The 15,839-nt window shown below is 39.8% G+C and overlaps 1 protein-coding gene and 1 long non-coding RNA gene across 3 annotated transcripts in view; one reads left to right on the top strand and one right to left on the bottom strand.

Annotated features, from left to right (window-relative positions):
- The window catches only part of FOXN1 (forkhead box N1), a 55,098-nt gene extending 52,298 nt beyond the window's left edge, over window positions 1-2,800 (top strand). For both annotated transcript variants that reach the window (XM_043499170.1, XM_038376088.2), the window contains exon 9: window positions 2,532-2,800. In XM_043499170.1, coding sequence (XP_043355105.1) covers window positions 2,532-2,800 — 269 coding nt within the window. The remainder of the gene's footprint in view (window positions 1-2,531) is intronic.
- LOC119844759 lies at window positions 362-15,751 on the bottom strand. Its single transcript, XR_005289390.1, has 5 exons — window positions 15,630-15,751; window positions 9,423-9,475; window positions 7,651-7,781; window positions 6,148-6,262; window positions 362-3,111 (listed from the first exon to the last, which is right to left on the bottom strand). It is a non-coding gene; the product is annotated as an uncharacterized LOC119844759 (long non-coding RNA).
- Between the last annotated feature and the right edge of the window lie 88 nt (window positions 15,752-15,839).

Raw genomic sequence — 15,839 nt, forward strand, 5'->3', positions numbered from 1 at the left:
TATCAAGAACTAACCATAGAAGAAATCTCCTTTTCTCCTTGCATGCATGAAAAAGCAATGACTAGACAAGTGACCATTAGTTTTTTTTCTTAGGCTACTTGTCCTTTCCACAGCCAGAGAAAAGCAGTTCACTAAGATTCATTATCTCATGCAGTATAGAATTTAATATTACTTATAGAGACTGTTACCTAGAGGACATAATTTACAACCAGAACTTGGAAAACGGTTTACTCCCTGCAAAATCTGCGGTCCCTAAATACTGTAATGCAATATGTCAAATGTAGCCCTCTACCTCATCACACATATTTCCTAAGTAAAAAGTATCCCAGACATAGTTATTAGATGAATGTCAGATACAATATCACGAGAACAAGAAAACATGTTTTTATTTGAGTGCATGGTACATAATTTTTGGTTGCATTCACCATTATTGTTACAATCCTCTTCCAGTTTTTTGCTTAAAAAAAAATGCAACTTACTCTGTATACATTTTACCACAGACGTTTGAGTGATCACTTCACTGACCTCCTACAGTTGGTAAAGTTTGCTGAAATGATTGTGTATTGCAGACATCAAAGCTCCTGTTCTCAGCCAAACAAATCTTCCTTTGACTAGATATAGTGCTCAAGGCCCAAATCACCCTTCCTCTGCAAAAATAATAATCAGTGGAAGAGCCAAAGTTAGGTGAAAAATCTCCAGCTTAGAGGCTGTAGAGCTCCTGCTGGATCATGCCATAGGAACGGAAGGTTTTGCCCAGCTGCAGGGTACAAGAGGCATACCAAACATCCTCATGGAAATATAACAAAAACAGAATGCAGCAGTAGAAATGGAAAAGGCACAGTGCAAGCCTGTGGATCCAATAGGGTTGAGTGCACATCATTATCACGGCAAGGCACTGGTGCAAAATATTGTTCCAGCTCCACTGACAATAAGATCTAAGGCAACAGGGAACAATGGTATCAGAAGCTGCCGGACCATCTCCAAATGGTCAAAAAACCCTGTTGTGTATGGATTTCTCCATTAGTTACTGATAACTAAACAGGTGGATTTTTAAGTGCACCATTCTGCACATTTCCAAATACAAAATTCAACAGTTCATGCCTCTCTCTTGGCTCCTCAACCTTTCTAAATATCTTATTTTGTGTGTGCACCTATTTGTGTTCCCTGCACTCTGTACCTTTGACCCCCTGGCATGATGCCACCAAGCACCAGCCCTGCTGTTGCACAGATTTTTCAACCATTCCATCTTAAATTACTTCCCTTTCTCTACTCTATGGCCTTTTTTATTCTACAAAATGATCTGGCCTTGGGTTTGGGGTTCACTGTCTAATAAATGGGACTTGTTAAGTTGTCAAACATCTCACAAACTTAAGGCAAATTCTGTCTTCATTTACATGGAGTATGTCAAACTTATTCTAGAAAGAGGGGGTAAATTATATTTCACATTATGATGCATAAACCGTGGTTACAAGTTTAGGGAGATATGCTCCTCCATATCCACAGAAAGTCTCCCACAAAAAGTGAGCAGAGAATATGGCCCTCATGCAGTAGCTAAACTTTTAGTTAGTGTCACCTTTGCATTCTGCATCATTCAGTGAGAAATGGCAGTGTAGATCTTCAGGACAAGCAGCATTTCTGATGTTTGCTTATTTGACCATTTATACATGCCATTACTTGATTTGATCACATAACTGCAGTAACTCCATGTGCAGATTAAGCACACAATTGTGCATCAACATTATCTGAAAGTCTGTCCCACTGCAGTTTTGTCTTCACTGAGCTGAGGGCATGATTTCCACCCATGCTAGCTCTTCCCATCACTTGCCAGGCTGCAGCTACACTTGATTTTAAGGGCCTATCTACACTTACAAGGCTGCAGTGGCGCAGCTGCTGCTGTAGCATTTCAGCGAAGATGCTGCCTAAGCCAATGAGAGGGATTCTCCCATTGGCATAGGTAATCCACCTCCCACTGGCGTAACACTGTCTACAGGTCAGTAGAACTATGTCACCGCTCAAGGATGTGGTTTTCCACATCCCAGGTGACATAGTTATACCGACAAAAGTTGCTAGCATAGACCAAGCCTTAGTTTCATCAGAGCTAATGTATGTCTCTTCAAGCTAGGAATCACACCCCAAATCTCAAAGTGTAGACATATTCAAAGCATCATCATTAGTTGAAAAATCAACACCCTGCTGAGATTAATGGGGGGCAGTTTGCACTTTTAAAAGCTGTTGCTAGGTTTAGTTGAAAATTCATCAGTTCACATTTTCAAAGGCATGTTCACGACAATATGGGCTAGAAATGTGTTTTAAATGAAAGTATACATGCAGTTGAATATGAATTTGTCAGCTGATGATGTAAAACAGTTCTTGCTGTCTGTTTTATCTCACAAGTGCTCAGCAGTAGGCATGATGCACCAAGAGTGCACTCACTCTTAAAAGAAAAAGAAACAAAAGCAAACACACACACACACACACACACATGAAAGCTGAAGACTACATCAGTGTGTTGGTTTTGTTTTTTGTTATAGGAAATCTTTGGGAAGAACTGAAAGATGACAGCCTAGCTGTGGATCCCTTGGTTCTCATTTCAACATCCCCAATATCCTCTCAGTGCTTCCCTTCTCACTATCAGATGGATAGTAACAGCAGCAATAACCTCACCACCCAGAATACCACTCCACATAGCAGCTTACCTGACTTACAACTCACTACGCTTTACTCTGCCTTTATGGAATTGGATACAGTGTCCACAGCCTACTTGAATAATTCTGGATCCAAGCCTATAGCACTAGTGTGAACCACAAAACAACCCAGTTACATTATTTTTGTCCCAATACAGTCTTAACAGTCACACTGTTTTACTTACTCTTAGCACCTTCAGGTAAAATAAATCAGAACTGTGTCCATTTGAATGAGAACTATCTTTTTTCCCCAGAACTGGGCTGCAGGAAATTCAAGACCGCTCTAATACTACTGATAGCATATTTTTTTAAATGTTGAAAAAAATATGGTTCACTAGCTTAAAGAAAAAATGATATTGACCAATACAGCCATTAACAGGTTAATCAAGCCATCCATCTTTTGTATTTTCATAAACCAAATGAGCACCTGGAAAAAAGAAACAACAACTGTCAAATATTTTTATGACAGATACTTACAACTTAATGCGTAAGTCAAGGCATATAGAAATAAAATCTTCTCCAAACACTTTTCTGAAGTTAGTGATGTCCACAACTTCTGCGGCAGACCACTACAGAAAATGTACATATTAAAAACATTTTCACAACCTCCTCAAAAGAAAGTTTGGAGTTTGGCTGAAAGACACACATATATTGCAAACTATGCAAAAACTATGAGAGGATTAGCTTCCTGACAAATTAAAACAAAAAGCAATAAAGACACTGTAGTAGGAAGTTTCACACACTTTACTGTGTTTAAAAAGAAATTAAAACCTTTTTTTTAAAAATAAAACCAACAATTTAGTAGAATTTTTGTGTGGCTGGAAAATTTATTCATATTTAGTCCCTATTTTTATCCAGATGGGCTGAGGAGGTGGAGGTATTACACAACCTTTGAATCAAGATATTGAAGAACACACACAGAGAACCAGCCACAATATTTTTAAGTACCTATTTCTATTAAAATAGGATTTGAAATGGTTATTAAAAGTATGGTGTCAAGAACTTTTCAAATCATTTCAAATGAGACAGAAATTGTATTTTAACATAGCTAGACCTGATTCTGGAAGAGGAAAAACAGAGTGGCAGAAAATACCAGGGAACAATTTTTGTATATAGAGGAAGGGTCTGGACAGAATACCAAATCATAATCCTTTGTGGATGATTATGTCAGAAAAATAATATCCATAGTAAGTGAAACCACCTTTGTCTCATGGAATAACACACCTATTTTGAAATTAAGTGCTATCTAAATTTTGCATCTGGATGGTCTAGTGCAATGGTTTTCAACCTTTTTTCATTTGCAGACCCTTAAAAATTTCATATGGCGGTACAGACCCCTTTGGAAATCTTAGACATAGTCTGCAGAACCCCACAGGTCCGCAGACCCCAAGTTGAAAACCCCTGACTCCAAAACCTTCCTAAAGAGACTCTTTATGTCCCTATCAGGGAGTCCACAGGTTTGACTGACATGCCTCTTACTCTCCCTACTCACAGGCAAAGAGAGTAGAGTGAGAAATACAGGAGAGCTTGCCAAGCTGCCCAATATACAAGGCTGAATGGGGAGCGCTAGATAAATGTACTAGAGCTGGCAGGATGCCTTCTTGACCATCCAAACAAGGATGATAGGAGAAAAACTGAAGGGTTCATTACTCCTTTGTTAATGGCTGGCAGGAAATAGAGGTGTGAGGGGAAAGAAAAACTGTTGCATCAAAAGGAGCTGCAGAAAGGCACAGAATAAATTGTGGGGCAATGTCTTGACATAGTATTGTGATGTCTGCACCATGAGGTTTCATCAGTATGAAGACAGGGCCACTTCAATACAACAACTCTAATCTCATCACAATGTGAGAACTTCTCTCCAGAATTATATTTCAGAGTAGCAGCCGTGTTAGTCTATATCCGCAAAAAGAACAGGAGCATTTGTGGCACCTTAGAGACTAACAAATTTATTTGAGCATAAGCTTTTGTGAGCTCACAAAAGCTTATGCTCAAATTAATTTGTTAGTCTCTAAGTTGCTGCAAGTACTCCTTTTCTTTTTGCAGAATTATATTGTGGCTCTCTGCCATTCTATTGGATGACAGAGTAGCTTTTGTCCTGTGCAAAATTGAGTACTACTTGTCTAATGGAGCTTCTTTACACCTTACTAGAAATACATTATACCAAATGGTATTAGCTCGTAGCACAAATTATGATAGATTGTTTATACTCAGGAAGAGCTATGTTGCAGCACTTTTTGTGTATTTCATTCAACAGTTTGTGTATTCAATTCACTGCACTAATAAACTGAAATTAAGTTTTGGGGGAAAAGTTATAACTTGTATTAAAAGCTGCTGGAATGTCACCCTATTTGTGCTCACAGCATCAGAGAAAAAAGAACTGGAAGTATTTTCTGCTTAGAGAGGCACTGCCAAATAATTTAGCTTCAAAATTTGACCTACTTAATTCTGGAGCTCTACAGATTTCTAAATTAAGTTGCCAATTCTGCAAACACTTAAGCACATGTGTAACTTTATTAATGCAAGTAGTCCTGTGACATCAATGGGGCTGCTCACTTAAATAAAGTTATACACATGCTTTTGAGTTTGCAGGATTAAGGCCTAGAGTTTTCTGGACTTTGATTAATCTATCCTGTCATTCTCCCCTTCCAGGATTAAAATAGGCCAAAACATAATTTGGGTAAGAAAATTACTCTGTCTTAAAGCTGCCAAATCCGAATCTTTAAAGGTGATACATTATTCTAAATGACAGGTTTCAGAGTAGCAGCCATGTTAGTCTGTATTCGCAAAAAGAAAAGTACTCCTTTTCATTATTCTAAATATCTATTTGAAAAGCATATATTACTATATCCATCAATTTAAAAATTCACACCACACACATAATTGTGATGCTCTTGTGCTCCTTCTGCAGGTTCTATAGTAGTACTTAGCTAACACAATTCCTTAAGTTGTGCTAACATCACTGATAATAGTGGCAGAAAAACAATCATCATGAAACACTGAGCAGGCATGGGGAGATAAATCCATATTTGCCTGAATTAAAAGATTAAGTGTTGCAGAAAGACATTTTATTTTCAAACTTCTAACAGATTTAGAAACCACGGAAAATTCAGAAACGAGAGTTATTCACTTTCTTAGTTTACCTAAGAAAGCACCTTATACAGAATATGGTTAAGCATGAATTCAGTTTTTAAATGCCTGTTTAATTTCCTGGGTCCTGGCAATTCATAGTTAGAAATTTTGCTGAATATAACTGAGCAAATATGCCTGCAACTGTTCCATTTATCTTTTGAGGGCAAGAGGAGATGCAGACTCGATTACATTTTGAGAGCAAAGACAATGGCTCAGTAAAGGGCATGTTTAAAATAAAATTTATTTAGCAAATAATGTTACTTTTCAGTATTAAATTTGAAGTAATATATTATACATATTCACAAAATAAAAATAATATAGGCCTTGACCTTACCAAAAGATTAGCTTGCTCAGATCCTTGTGTCTGTATGGTGTCCCATTTACTTCAATGAGATTGCAAAACTGTGCCAGTGCAAAACACTGTAGGATTAAGACCATAAATCCTGATCCTGCAAAGCATTTAATAATCACATGTGTAATTTAGCTTAAATCAGTACATCACACGTTTTAATAGCGTTTCATGATCAAAGCCTAAGTATCTGAGGACCCAAACTTGTACACTTAACTAGTTGGTGTAGGCTGAGATTTTCAAATGGGCCTAAGGGAGTTAGATGCACAAATCCCACTGACTTTCAATAAGAGTTGGGTGCCTAACTTCTTTAGGCCTCTTTGAAAATTCCAGTGGTAATGTTCACTACTTCATTTGAGGTCAATGGGATTATGGCCAGCAAAAATTACTACACAGATGTTTGTTAGATCAAGTCCTATAAAACTAACAATCTTTCCAATATTTTACATTTTACAGGTTTTTTTCCCCCAAGATAATATATAATAATGTAACAAAAAGAACAAACAACAGAGGTACTAAAAGTATAGTCCTATCATTCTGCATAGGAAAGACAAATTGTAATAAAAATCTATTTATGATTAAAAAAATCCCAAAAAACACTGCATATGAAGATTTTTTGTTAAATGATAAATTAGTTAAGGGCAACAGTGGCTGAAATTGCTAGTAGTACATTAAATGTCAACTGTAAAGGCTCCAAATTCAATTATGGTAAAGATTTAAAAACAGAAAAACTAAGTTCAATTTCTGTGTTAAACTTTTCAACATGTGGGCACAACAATTCACCCACACATTGTGAACTGTTAGATTTGGATTTAGTGGGCCAAATCCTCCTCTCAAATGCACAATGTATTAAGTCCACGTGGCTATTGTGCTTGTTGCTGCAATATATTCAGTAGTTTTCTTGTATGTCTAGCAGTATTCCACACTTTCTGGGTGATAGAATAAATTTTCCAAAGAATGAATAGGTATATTAAAAGCAAAAGAAAAAACAGCTTATTGTTTTGTTTTCCTTGTAAATTTTTGTGTAATGACTACTTTGATGCATTATGGCCTCACTAAAGTAAGTTATCTTTGCTACAATCTGTTTATATAAAAATATTTATTGTAAGCACCTTAATGTTTTATCCAATGTATTTCAGTGTTAAAGTGGTTGGATATTATGCAAAATTACAATTGATTATATGTTTTTTCTCATAAAGAATAATGTTGGGGGGGGAAAAGACTGCAAACTATTAACTAATTTGAAATTGACCACTCTTCCAAATTGTGACTTGTTTTTTCTAGCATAACATATATTTTGTTTCAGTTCAGAGTTTGTGACTCTGGTAGCTGGGAAAGTTCCATTGACATGGGATTCTCTCATCACACACGGATACTATATACCAGAAATCTAGAGCAATTATTAAAAAAAAAAAAGTTTTTAAAAAACAGAGAAGATATAGTTCCCACCTCAGTACTATTTGGTTTTAATTTTTTTTTTAATATTACCTCTGATGTGATGCAGCCCAGTATAAGTAGACTCTCTTTTCTTCAAATGCTTAATAATGGAACCACAGCTTATGATGTGCCGTATGAGGACTTAAGATTTTCCAGAGGTGGCAATTCTACTTTATTGTCATCTGTAAAGAAATTATCTAGGAAATTAAGGGGGGGGGATTTGAGGGGACAATATAAATTCCATATTTTTCCCTGTCCATGGCTAGTGATGTTTGCTCACTAGTCAACCTGGACCAAATGTATTTTGTAGATACCAATTTTTCAGGGGAAAAAATAGTCTTCTAGAAATCTAAGTGTACTTAGCATCACAAATACCTGACTAGACATCAGAAGGAATTGCTCACGGTTTCCTTCTCCAATGGTAGGAAGCATTTGCATATAAAAGTTTAGTATGTTTTTAAAATGGTCTGTTTTAAATTCTTGATTTAAACTTTATAATCTTCCTAAATGCCAGTTTATTTTGGTGCTAATAACATTTTTCCAATTTCTTAATTTTTCAAAATTCTCTGAGCTTTTAACTTTACAAGAATTATGGCTAAAGGATACTGCCACCCATACATTTCCCTTTTTTCATTTGTAAAACTACAATCTCATCTGAGGAACAGTCAGCTGTTTTATTGTCACTATCCACTTTCTAGGATATTTTCAATTAACAGTCTTTGCATCTCACTCAAATACCTGTGCTATCTATAAACCACAGTATCTGGTCAACATATATTATGAAAATAGACAAAATTTTAAACTGGCAAGTTAATGTCATTTTATATATCTTGAATATTTTTCTCTGTACACAATCCTTGACACTCAAAAGCATAATTGGTTTGTAGGTGCTTTCAAAAACTATCCACCAAATCCCACCACATGAGCAGTTGATTCAATTAATCAATATTAATGTTTCCATTTTTTGTAATACTTGAATAAGGTTATTTTATACCTGTGCTCAAAACACTTGTACTTAGCTACTGCATACCAAAAATAATAAATACTATTAAATAAGTGTTTGCTGACTTTCTAACAATTCCTAGCCTACGACAAATAAAAAGAAGCTGTTTACAGGCTCAAGAGGGAAACAGACCATTTGTCTTGACCCTGCTTCCCTCAACTCAGTAATATAATTGGAAGATTGAAGAAGTTCTACACTGAACTAATGGATTCTTCTGTTAAGGCAGCTAAAATGCACACAATTTGAACCTAGACATTTCTTGCCATATGGAAAAAGAGGGAGGAATATTTGCCTGTGTGAAGAGTGGTAACTATGGCAAGATGCACAAATAATTCTGACTCACAATTAATCAAAATCAACAGGAATGAGACCAATGTCAAGGCATTTTAAAGTGCGTGATCTTATTTTCCCCTATAGTTTTATACAATCTCTGAATTCTCCTGCAAAATTTAATGTTTAAATTGTTAAATGGATCACACAGGTGATATAATAAGCAATGGGATAAAGACCCTCATTACTGACCAAAAGTTACCACCAGTTGTTGACAGCCTATGTGAAATGAGATGATGTGTAATAAATACTGCTTTGAACAGCGGTTACTGAATATGTACTGGAGCCACTTTTTAAACATCAATAAGTTAGCCATTTTAACAAAATGTCAAGAAGTACTAATGCTCATTATAGATTAATGGGAAGTAAAATTTCACATTTTAAATCTAAACTACTTTTGAGTTGCTTGCAAAAACAAATTCAAACCCACAATATTTTATTAGACTCAAAATTAATAAATAAAACACTTATTAAGAGTATAACCACTTACATTACTTTGCTTTGTCGGATACTATAAATGCTTGGGACTCAATGTGATATCAGCTAAAGGAGTTAAAGAGAAGAGAAAGATAACGTTTTAATTAAATACATTTTCAAGTGTATATTTCTTCCATAGTGAATGTTAGTATGGGACCAGGCTTTGAAGGAGATGAAACTATGTCCTCTTCAAATAAAGATCCCCTTCTTTAAGGCTTTGGTCTCTGATTAGGAAAGGAATGGGAAGGAATTTTATGCCAGAGTTTGTTTTGTCATACATTTAATACCTTTCTCCAAAAGTAATAGCACTGACTTCAGTGGGACAAGTTGCTTATTAAGGTACTAGTTATCATGAGTAAGGGTATTAGAATCTGGCTCTAAATTGAAAATGGGAGAACTTTCTTTGGCCCTCTGACCTATTGGCAGGTTGGTGAAGAATATGGTTTTGTATATATTTATTTTTATTACTGAGTGCTGTTTACTGTCTCACTTACCTGTTTTCCTGTATTAGTAAATACTTACTTGCACCAAATATTTACATTTGAATAATATGCTTCACATACAGCATCCATAAAATTGACACAAGGCTGTTCAGCACATCTGAACATATATGCTGCATATAGGATGATACACTTATAGAAACATAAGAACGCTTCAGAAAATAAGATTAGATATTCCCCTAGGTCTGTGTTCAGTAAAATTTATACTGGCATTTCTTCCACTGATGGGTGGAAGAGCTCCTAACGTAGAACTGGTTTACACTAATGCAACGTGATTTGTGCAATAAAACGTACCCTAGGGTAAATTCAGTGAGTGCAAATTATGCTGCACTGGTATAAAACAGCATCTATTCTAGGTGTTTGCATTGTTAGTTGAAAACCTGATATGGCTAAGGCCTAACAGTTTGAATTCTCCCACTAATAATGGGAGATTTACATAAATAACTCCCCAAAAAAGGAGTACTTGTGGCACCTTAGAGACTAACAAATTAATCCGAGCATAAGCTTTCATGAGCTACAGCTCACTTCATTGGATGCATGCAGTGGAAAATACAGTGGGGAGATGTTATATACACAGAGAACCTGAAACAATGGGTGTTACAATACACACTGTAACGAGAGTGATCAGGTAAGGTGAGCTATTACCAGAAGGAGAGAGGAAAAAAAACCCAAAAACATCTTTTGTAGTGATAATCAATGTGGGCCATTTCCAGCAGTTGACAAGAACGTGTGAGGAACAGTGGGCGGGGGGGCAGGGGGAATAAACATGGGGAAATAGTTTTACTTTGTGTAATGACACATCCACTCCCAGTCTTTATTCAAGCCTAATGTAATGGTGTCCAGTTTGCAAATTAATTCCAATTCAGCAGTCTCTCGTTGGAGTCTGTTTTTGAAGTTTTTTTTGTTGTTGAAGAATTGCCACTTTTAGGTCTGTAATTGAGTGACCAGAGAGACTGAAGTGTTCTCCAACTGGTTTTTGAATGTTATAATTCTTGATGTCTGATTTATGTCCATTTATTCTTTTACGTAGAGACTGTCCAGTTTGGCCAATGTACATGGCAGAGGGGCATTGCTGGCACATGATGGCATATATCACATTGGTAGATGCGCAGGTGAATGAGTCTTTGATAGTGTGGCTGATCTGATTAGGCCCTATGATGGTGTCCCCTGAATAGATATGTGGACAGAGTTGGCAACGGGCTTTGTTGCAAGGATAGGTTCCTGGCTTAGTGGTTTTGTTATTTGGTTGCGGGTGAGTATTTGCTTCAGGTTGGGGGGCTGTCTGTAAGCAAGGACTGGCCTGTCTCCCAAGATCTGTGAGAGTGATGGGTCATCCTTCAGGATAGGTTGTAGATCCTTGATGATGCACTGGAGAGGTTTTAGTTGGGGCCTGAAGGTGACGGCTAGTGGTGTTCTGTTACTTTCTTTGTTGGGCCTGTCCTGTAGTAGGTGACTTCTGGGTACTCTTCTGGCTCTGTCAATCTGTTTCTTCACTTCAGCAGATGGGTATTGTAGTTGTAAGAATGCTTGATAGAGATCTTGTAGGTGTTTGTCTCTGTCTGAGGGGTTGGAGCAAATGCGGTTGGATTGTAGAGTTTGGCTGTAGACAATGAATTGTGTGGTGTGGTCTGGATGAAAGCTGGAGGCATGTAGGTAAGTACAGCAGTCAGTAGGTTTCCGGTATAGGGTGGTGTTTATGTGACCATCACTTATTAGCACTGTAGTGTCCAGGAAGTGGACCTCTTGTGTGGATTGTTCTAGGCTGAAGTTGATGGTGGGATGGAAATTGTTGAAATCATGGTGGAATTCCTCAAGGGCTTCTTTTCCATGGGTCCAGATGATGAAGATCTCATCAATGTAGTGCAAGTAGAGTCGGGGCATTAGGGGATGAGAGCTGAGGAATTTATTCTAACTTATTCTAAGTCCGCCATAAAAATTTTGGCATACTGTGGGGCCATGCGGGTACCCATCGCAGTGCCGCTGATTTGAAGGTATATATTGTCCCCAAATGTGAAATAGTTACGGGTGAGGACAAAGTCACAAATTTCAGCCACCAGGTTTGCCGTGACATTATCAGGGATACTGTTCCTGACGGCTTGTAGTCCATCTTTGTGTGGAATGTTGGTGTAGAGGGCTTCTACATCCATAGTGGCTAGGATGGTGTTTTCAGGAAGATCACCGATGGATTGTAGTTTCCTCAGGAAGTCAGTGGTGTCTTGAAGATAGCTAGGAGTGCTGGTAGTGTAGGGCCTGAGGAGGGAGTCTACATAGCCAGACAATCCTGCTGTCAGGGTGCCAATGCCTGAAATGATGGGGTGTCCTGGATTTCCAGGTTTATGGATCTTGGGTAGCAGATAGAATACCCCTGGTCAGGGTTCCAGGGGTGTGTCTGTGCGGATTTGTGCTTGTGTTTTTTTAGGGAGTTTCTTGAGCAGATGGTGTAATTTCTTTTGGTAACCCTCAGTGGGATCAGAGGGTAATGGCTTGTAGAATGTGGTGTCTGAGAGCTGCCTAGCAGCCTCTTGTTCATGTTCCGACCTATTCATGATGACGACAGCACCTCCTTTTGTCAGCCTTTTTGATGTTAGAGTTGTTTCCGAGGCTGTGGATGGCATTGTGTTCTGCACGGCTAAGGTTATGGGGCAAGTTATGCTGCTTTTCCACAATTTCAGCCCGTGCACATCGGCGGAAGCACTGTGTGTATGGTAACACCTATTGTTTCATGTTCTCTGTGTATATAAAATCCCCCTACTGTATTTTCCACTGCATGCATCCAATGAAGTGAGCTGTAGCTCACAAAAGCTTATGCTCAAATAAATTTGTTAAGTCTCTAAGGTGCCACAAGTACTCCTTTTCTTTTTGGGGATACAGACTAACACGGCTGCTACTCTGAAACCAATAAATAACTCCTTCTGGCATTAATGGAAGAAAGGGATGGTCAGTTTAAGTCCCCCCTGTATTGATAAAACACTACTTTTAGCTGTCCTAAAACTACAATGAAAGAATGAGCTAACTTACACTGAATACATTTGGGAAACCAGGCCAAATATCCATGTACTATACAGCATTGGAATACAGTACAATATTACACACAAATCAAAATAAATTCCATTAAAAACAGCTAAACTTCTGAAAATCTGCAGCAGTAATTTTGATGCAAAGTTTATGTTTTGTGCACCCATCTTTCCCAGGTTAGGAGACAATTTCATTTGTTTTTCTTCTTGATACTAATTTTTCTTTAAAAAGAAAAGGAGTACTTGTGGCACCTTAGAGACTAACAAATTTATTAGAGCATAAGCTTTCGTGAGCTACAGCTCACTTCATCGGATGCATCCGATGAAGTGAGCTGTAGCTCACGAAAGCTTATGCTCTAATAAATTTGTTAGTCTCTAAGGTGCCACAAGTACTCCTTTTCTTTTTGCGAATACAGACTAACACGGCTGCTACTCTGAAACCTGTAATTTTTCTTTATTCTTATTCTAATGGTCCTTGGATGGGGTTCTATGGGTTTAGAACCTGTCTTTTTCGTAGAATCTCCACTTTGTTTCTCTTAGCTAATTCAGCAGCTGCCTCTCTGACCATGTTTTGTCTGGTCCTTTCTTCTCTACAGGGTGACCAGACAGCAAGTGTGAAAAATCGGGACGGGGTGGGGGGTAATAGGAGCCTATATAAGAAACAGACCCAAAAATCTGGACTGTCCCTATAAAATTGGGACATCTGGTCACCCTACTTCTCTACAAGCTCCAAAATGGCACTGGAAAAATCCAGATCTGGAAAAGGGCTGTGTTTGTGTTGATAACTAGTTGATGAATTTGCATATTGTTTAGTCCTTGATTCCTCGTAGATATTTTTTCAGAGGTATTTCCCTCATCCTTGTTTCTCTTAACTCTTGTGTCAATGCTGAAAGGCTCTGTATCCCTAAATTTTCTCAAGCTGTTGTGGCACTAAATGAAAAAGTAATTAATTATTCAATTTTTTAATGAAATCATGTCTTCTACTGGTAGAGGGAGTAAGAAATCCAGCAAGGACACAATCTAGGAAACTTCAGCATGGCACTCAGAGGATTAGCAAAAACAGGTCAGACTATCCAGAACTCTGAATTTTTACTGGGAAGTACTGTTATATGAAGTGGAATAATTTTTTCCAACACTCTCCCCATCAAGAAATTCACTGCAGTTTTTACTTTTCTTAGTGGGCATAATATAGATGGTGTGGGCGGTAGTAACTATGACTCTCTTAAAGTGTTCTACTTTGGGGCGTTGGGCTCTTGAGGCAGGAAGAAGCAGCTTTGTTGAGGGGGGGGGGGGTTGTCTCCTCCTAAGCGGCCGGGGCTCCAGCTGGATAAGGAGGTTGCATCTCTCCTGTTGAGGTTTGCTGATTCTCTCATTAGTCTGCCCTGTTTAGGAGGAAAAGACGTGGTTCGCCACTGATCCTCCTACTCTGGTCTAGTTACTGGAGCAGCAAGAACAACAGATCCTTAAGCTTCCTGCGGTGCCTGCCGATCGCCACCTATATGATGGTGACCAAGAGGATCTGCTGCCCTGCCCCACAGGGTGACTGGACTGGAAAACACCCTGTGGAAGAAGCCAACACTTTGGTGTTGAAAAATAAAATGTTAGCTGAGCCTCCGGGTTCGCAGCAAACCGCCCTCCATTGCGTTGAGAATCGCAGGGTTCTCTTGAACTACCACCTATGCCGACATAGTCTCCAGAGCGGGAGGTGATAGTCGCTTTTGAAATGTAAAGGGTTGGAGACCAGGAAACTCCAGACCCCAAAAAGATTAGCTAAGTCTCCGGACACTGTTGCCTGGGAAGGTTCTGATGGCCACTGTTCTATGAAGTCCTTTCCCTCATGTGATGTCTTTCTCCATTTTCCTACTGTTCTTTTCCAATCTATCTACCCGCCCTCCTTCATGGGATTCTCATGATTATATTAATCATGCTCGCTGTCACCAGACTTGATACTGGTTGGATGGGCCACCTGGGCTTATGAACACCCTGAATAACCTGGAAAAGAAACCCGCAAAATAGCCAGGTGTGTTTATATTAAAACTAAACCATCTTCAGCTAGTCATAGTGTCACATATTTTAATTGCCCCCCCCACCTGTATTTTCTGCTTAGCTTCTTTAAAGCCAGGTACAGGCAAGAGAGGAAAAGAGACCACTTCCTTCCTGCAAACTGAACTGCGACCATTCAAATGGCATGAATCGTGCCCCCGTTAAAATCATTAGCGTCGCTTCCAAAGGAGGGGATGAAACTCAGCCACGGCTGCCCTCCTTTCCCTGGCGCTCGACGTCTGAGCGTTCTGGGTCACGTGCGTCGTCTGCACTTTGCTCCCAGTCGGGGGGGGCAAGGACTGAGTCTCCGCGAACCGCAGGGGCCTCGAAGCGAAGGCTTAAGCCCAGCACCGGCAATGGCGACCCTGGCACAGGTCGGGCACGAGCTGGCACCAACTGCCCGGGGGTCGCCAGGCGCGGAGAGGCTGAGGAGGGCGGGTGGCAGCACACCCCTCACCCCCGCGGGCAGTTTTCACCGTTGTTCGCCCGCAGCTAGGGGCCTCCGGGCCGCTCGCCCCGCCTGGGCCAGGCATCCGCACCCCGTCCCCTGATGCGAGGGGCTTCAACGTCCCCCGCCAGCTGGCCTCGGCACCCCCCCATTTACCCCACACCGGCGCCTGCTAGACGGGCCCAGGGGAGCGGCCGGGCTCGCCCCGCCCTCACCTCTCTCCGCGGCAGGAGCAGTCGCTCCTCAGGCTGCGCGCGCGAACTTCGGCCGCCGGGGCCAGCCTCCGCACGCTGCTCTCTGATTGGCTGCCCAGCCCCTCGCGCCTGCGCCTCCCCCCGCCAGCCGCCCGTTTGCCGTTGGGATTTGAACAAAAACGCGGGAAAGGCGGTTGGCCTGCGCTGCGCTCGCACGGCGACGGCGGGAGA

Source organism: Dermochelys coriacea, chromosome 17 (assembly GCF_009764565.3).
Source record: "Dermochelys coriacea isolate rDerCor1 chromosome 17, rDerCor1.pri.v4, whole genome shotgun sequence".
NCBI lineage: Eukaryota > Metazoa > Chordata > Testudines > Dermochelyidae > Dermochelys > Dermochelys coriacea.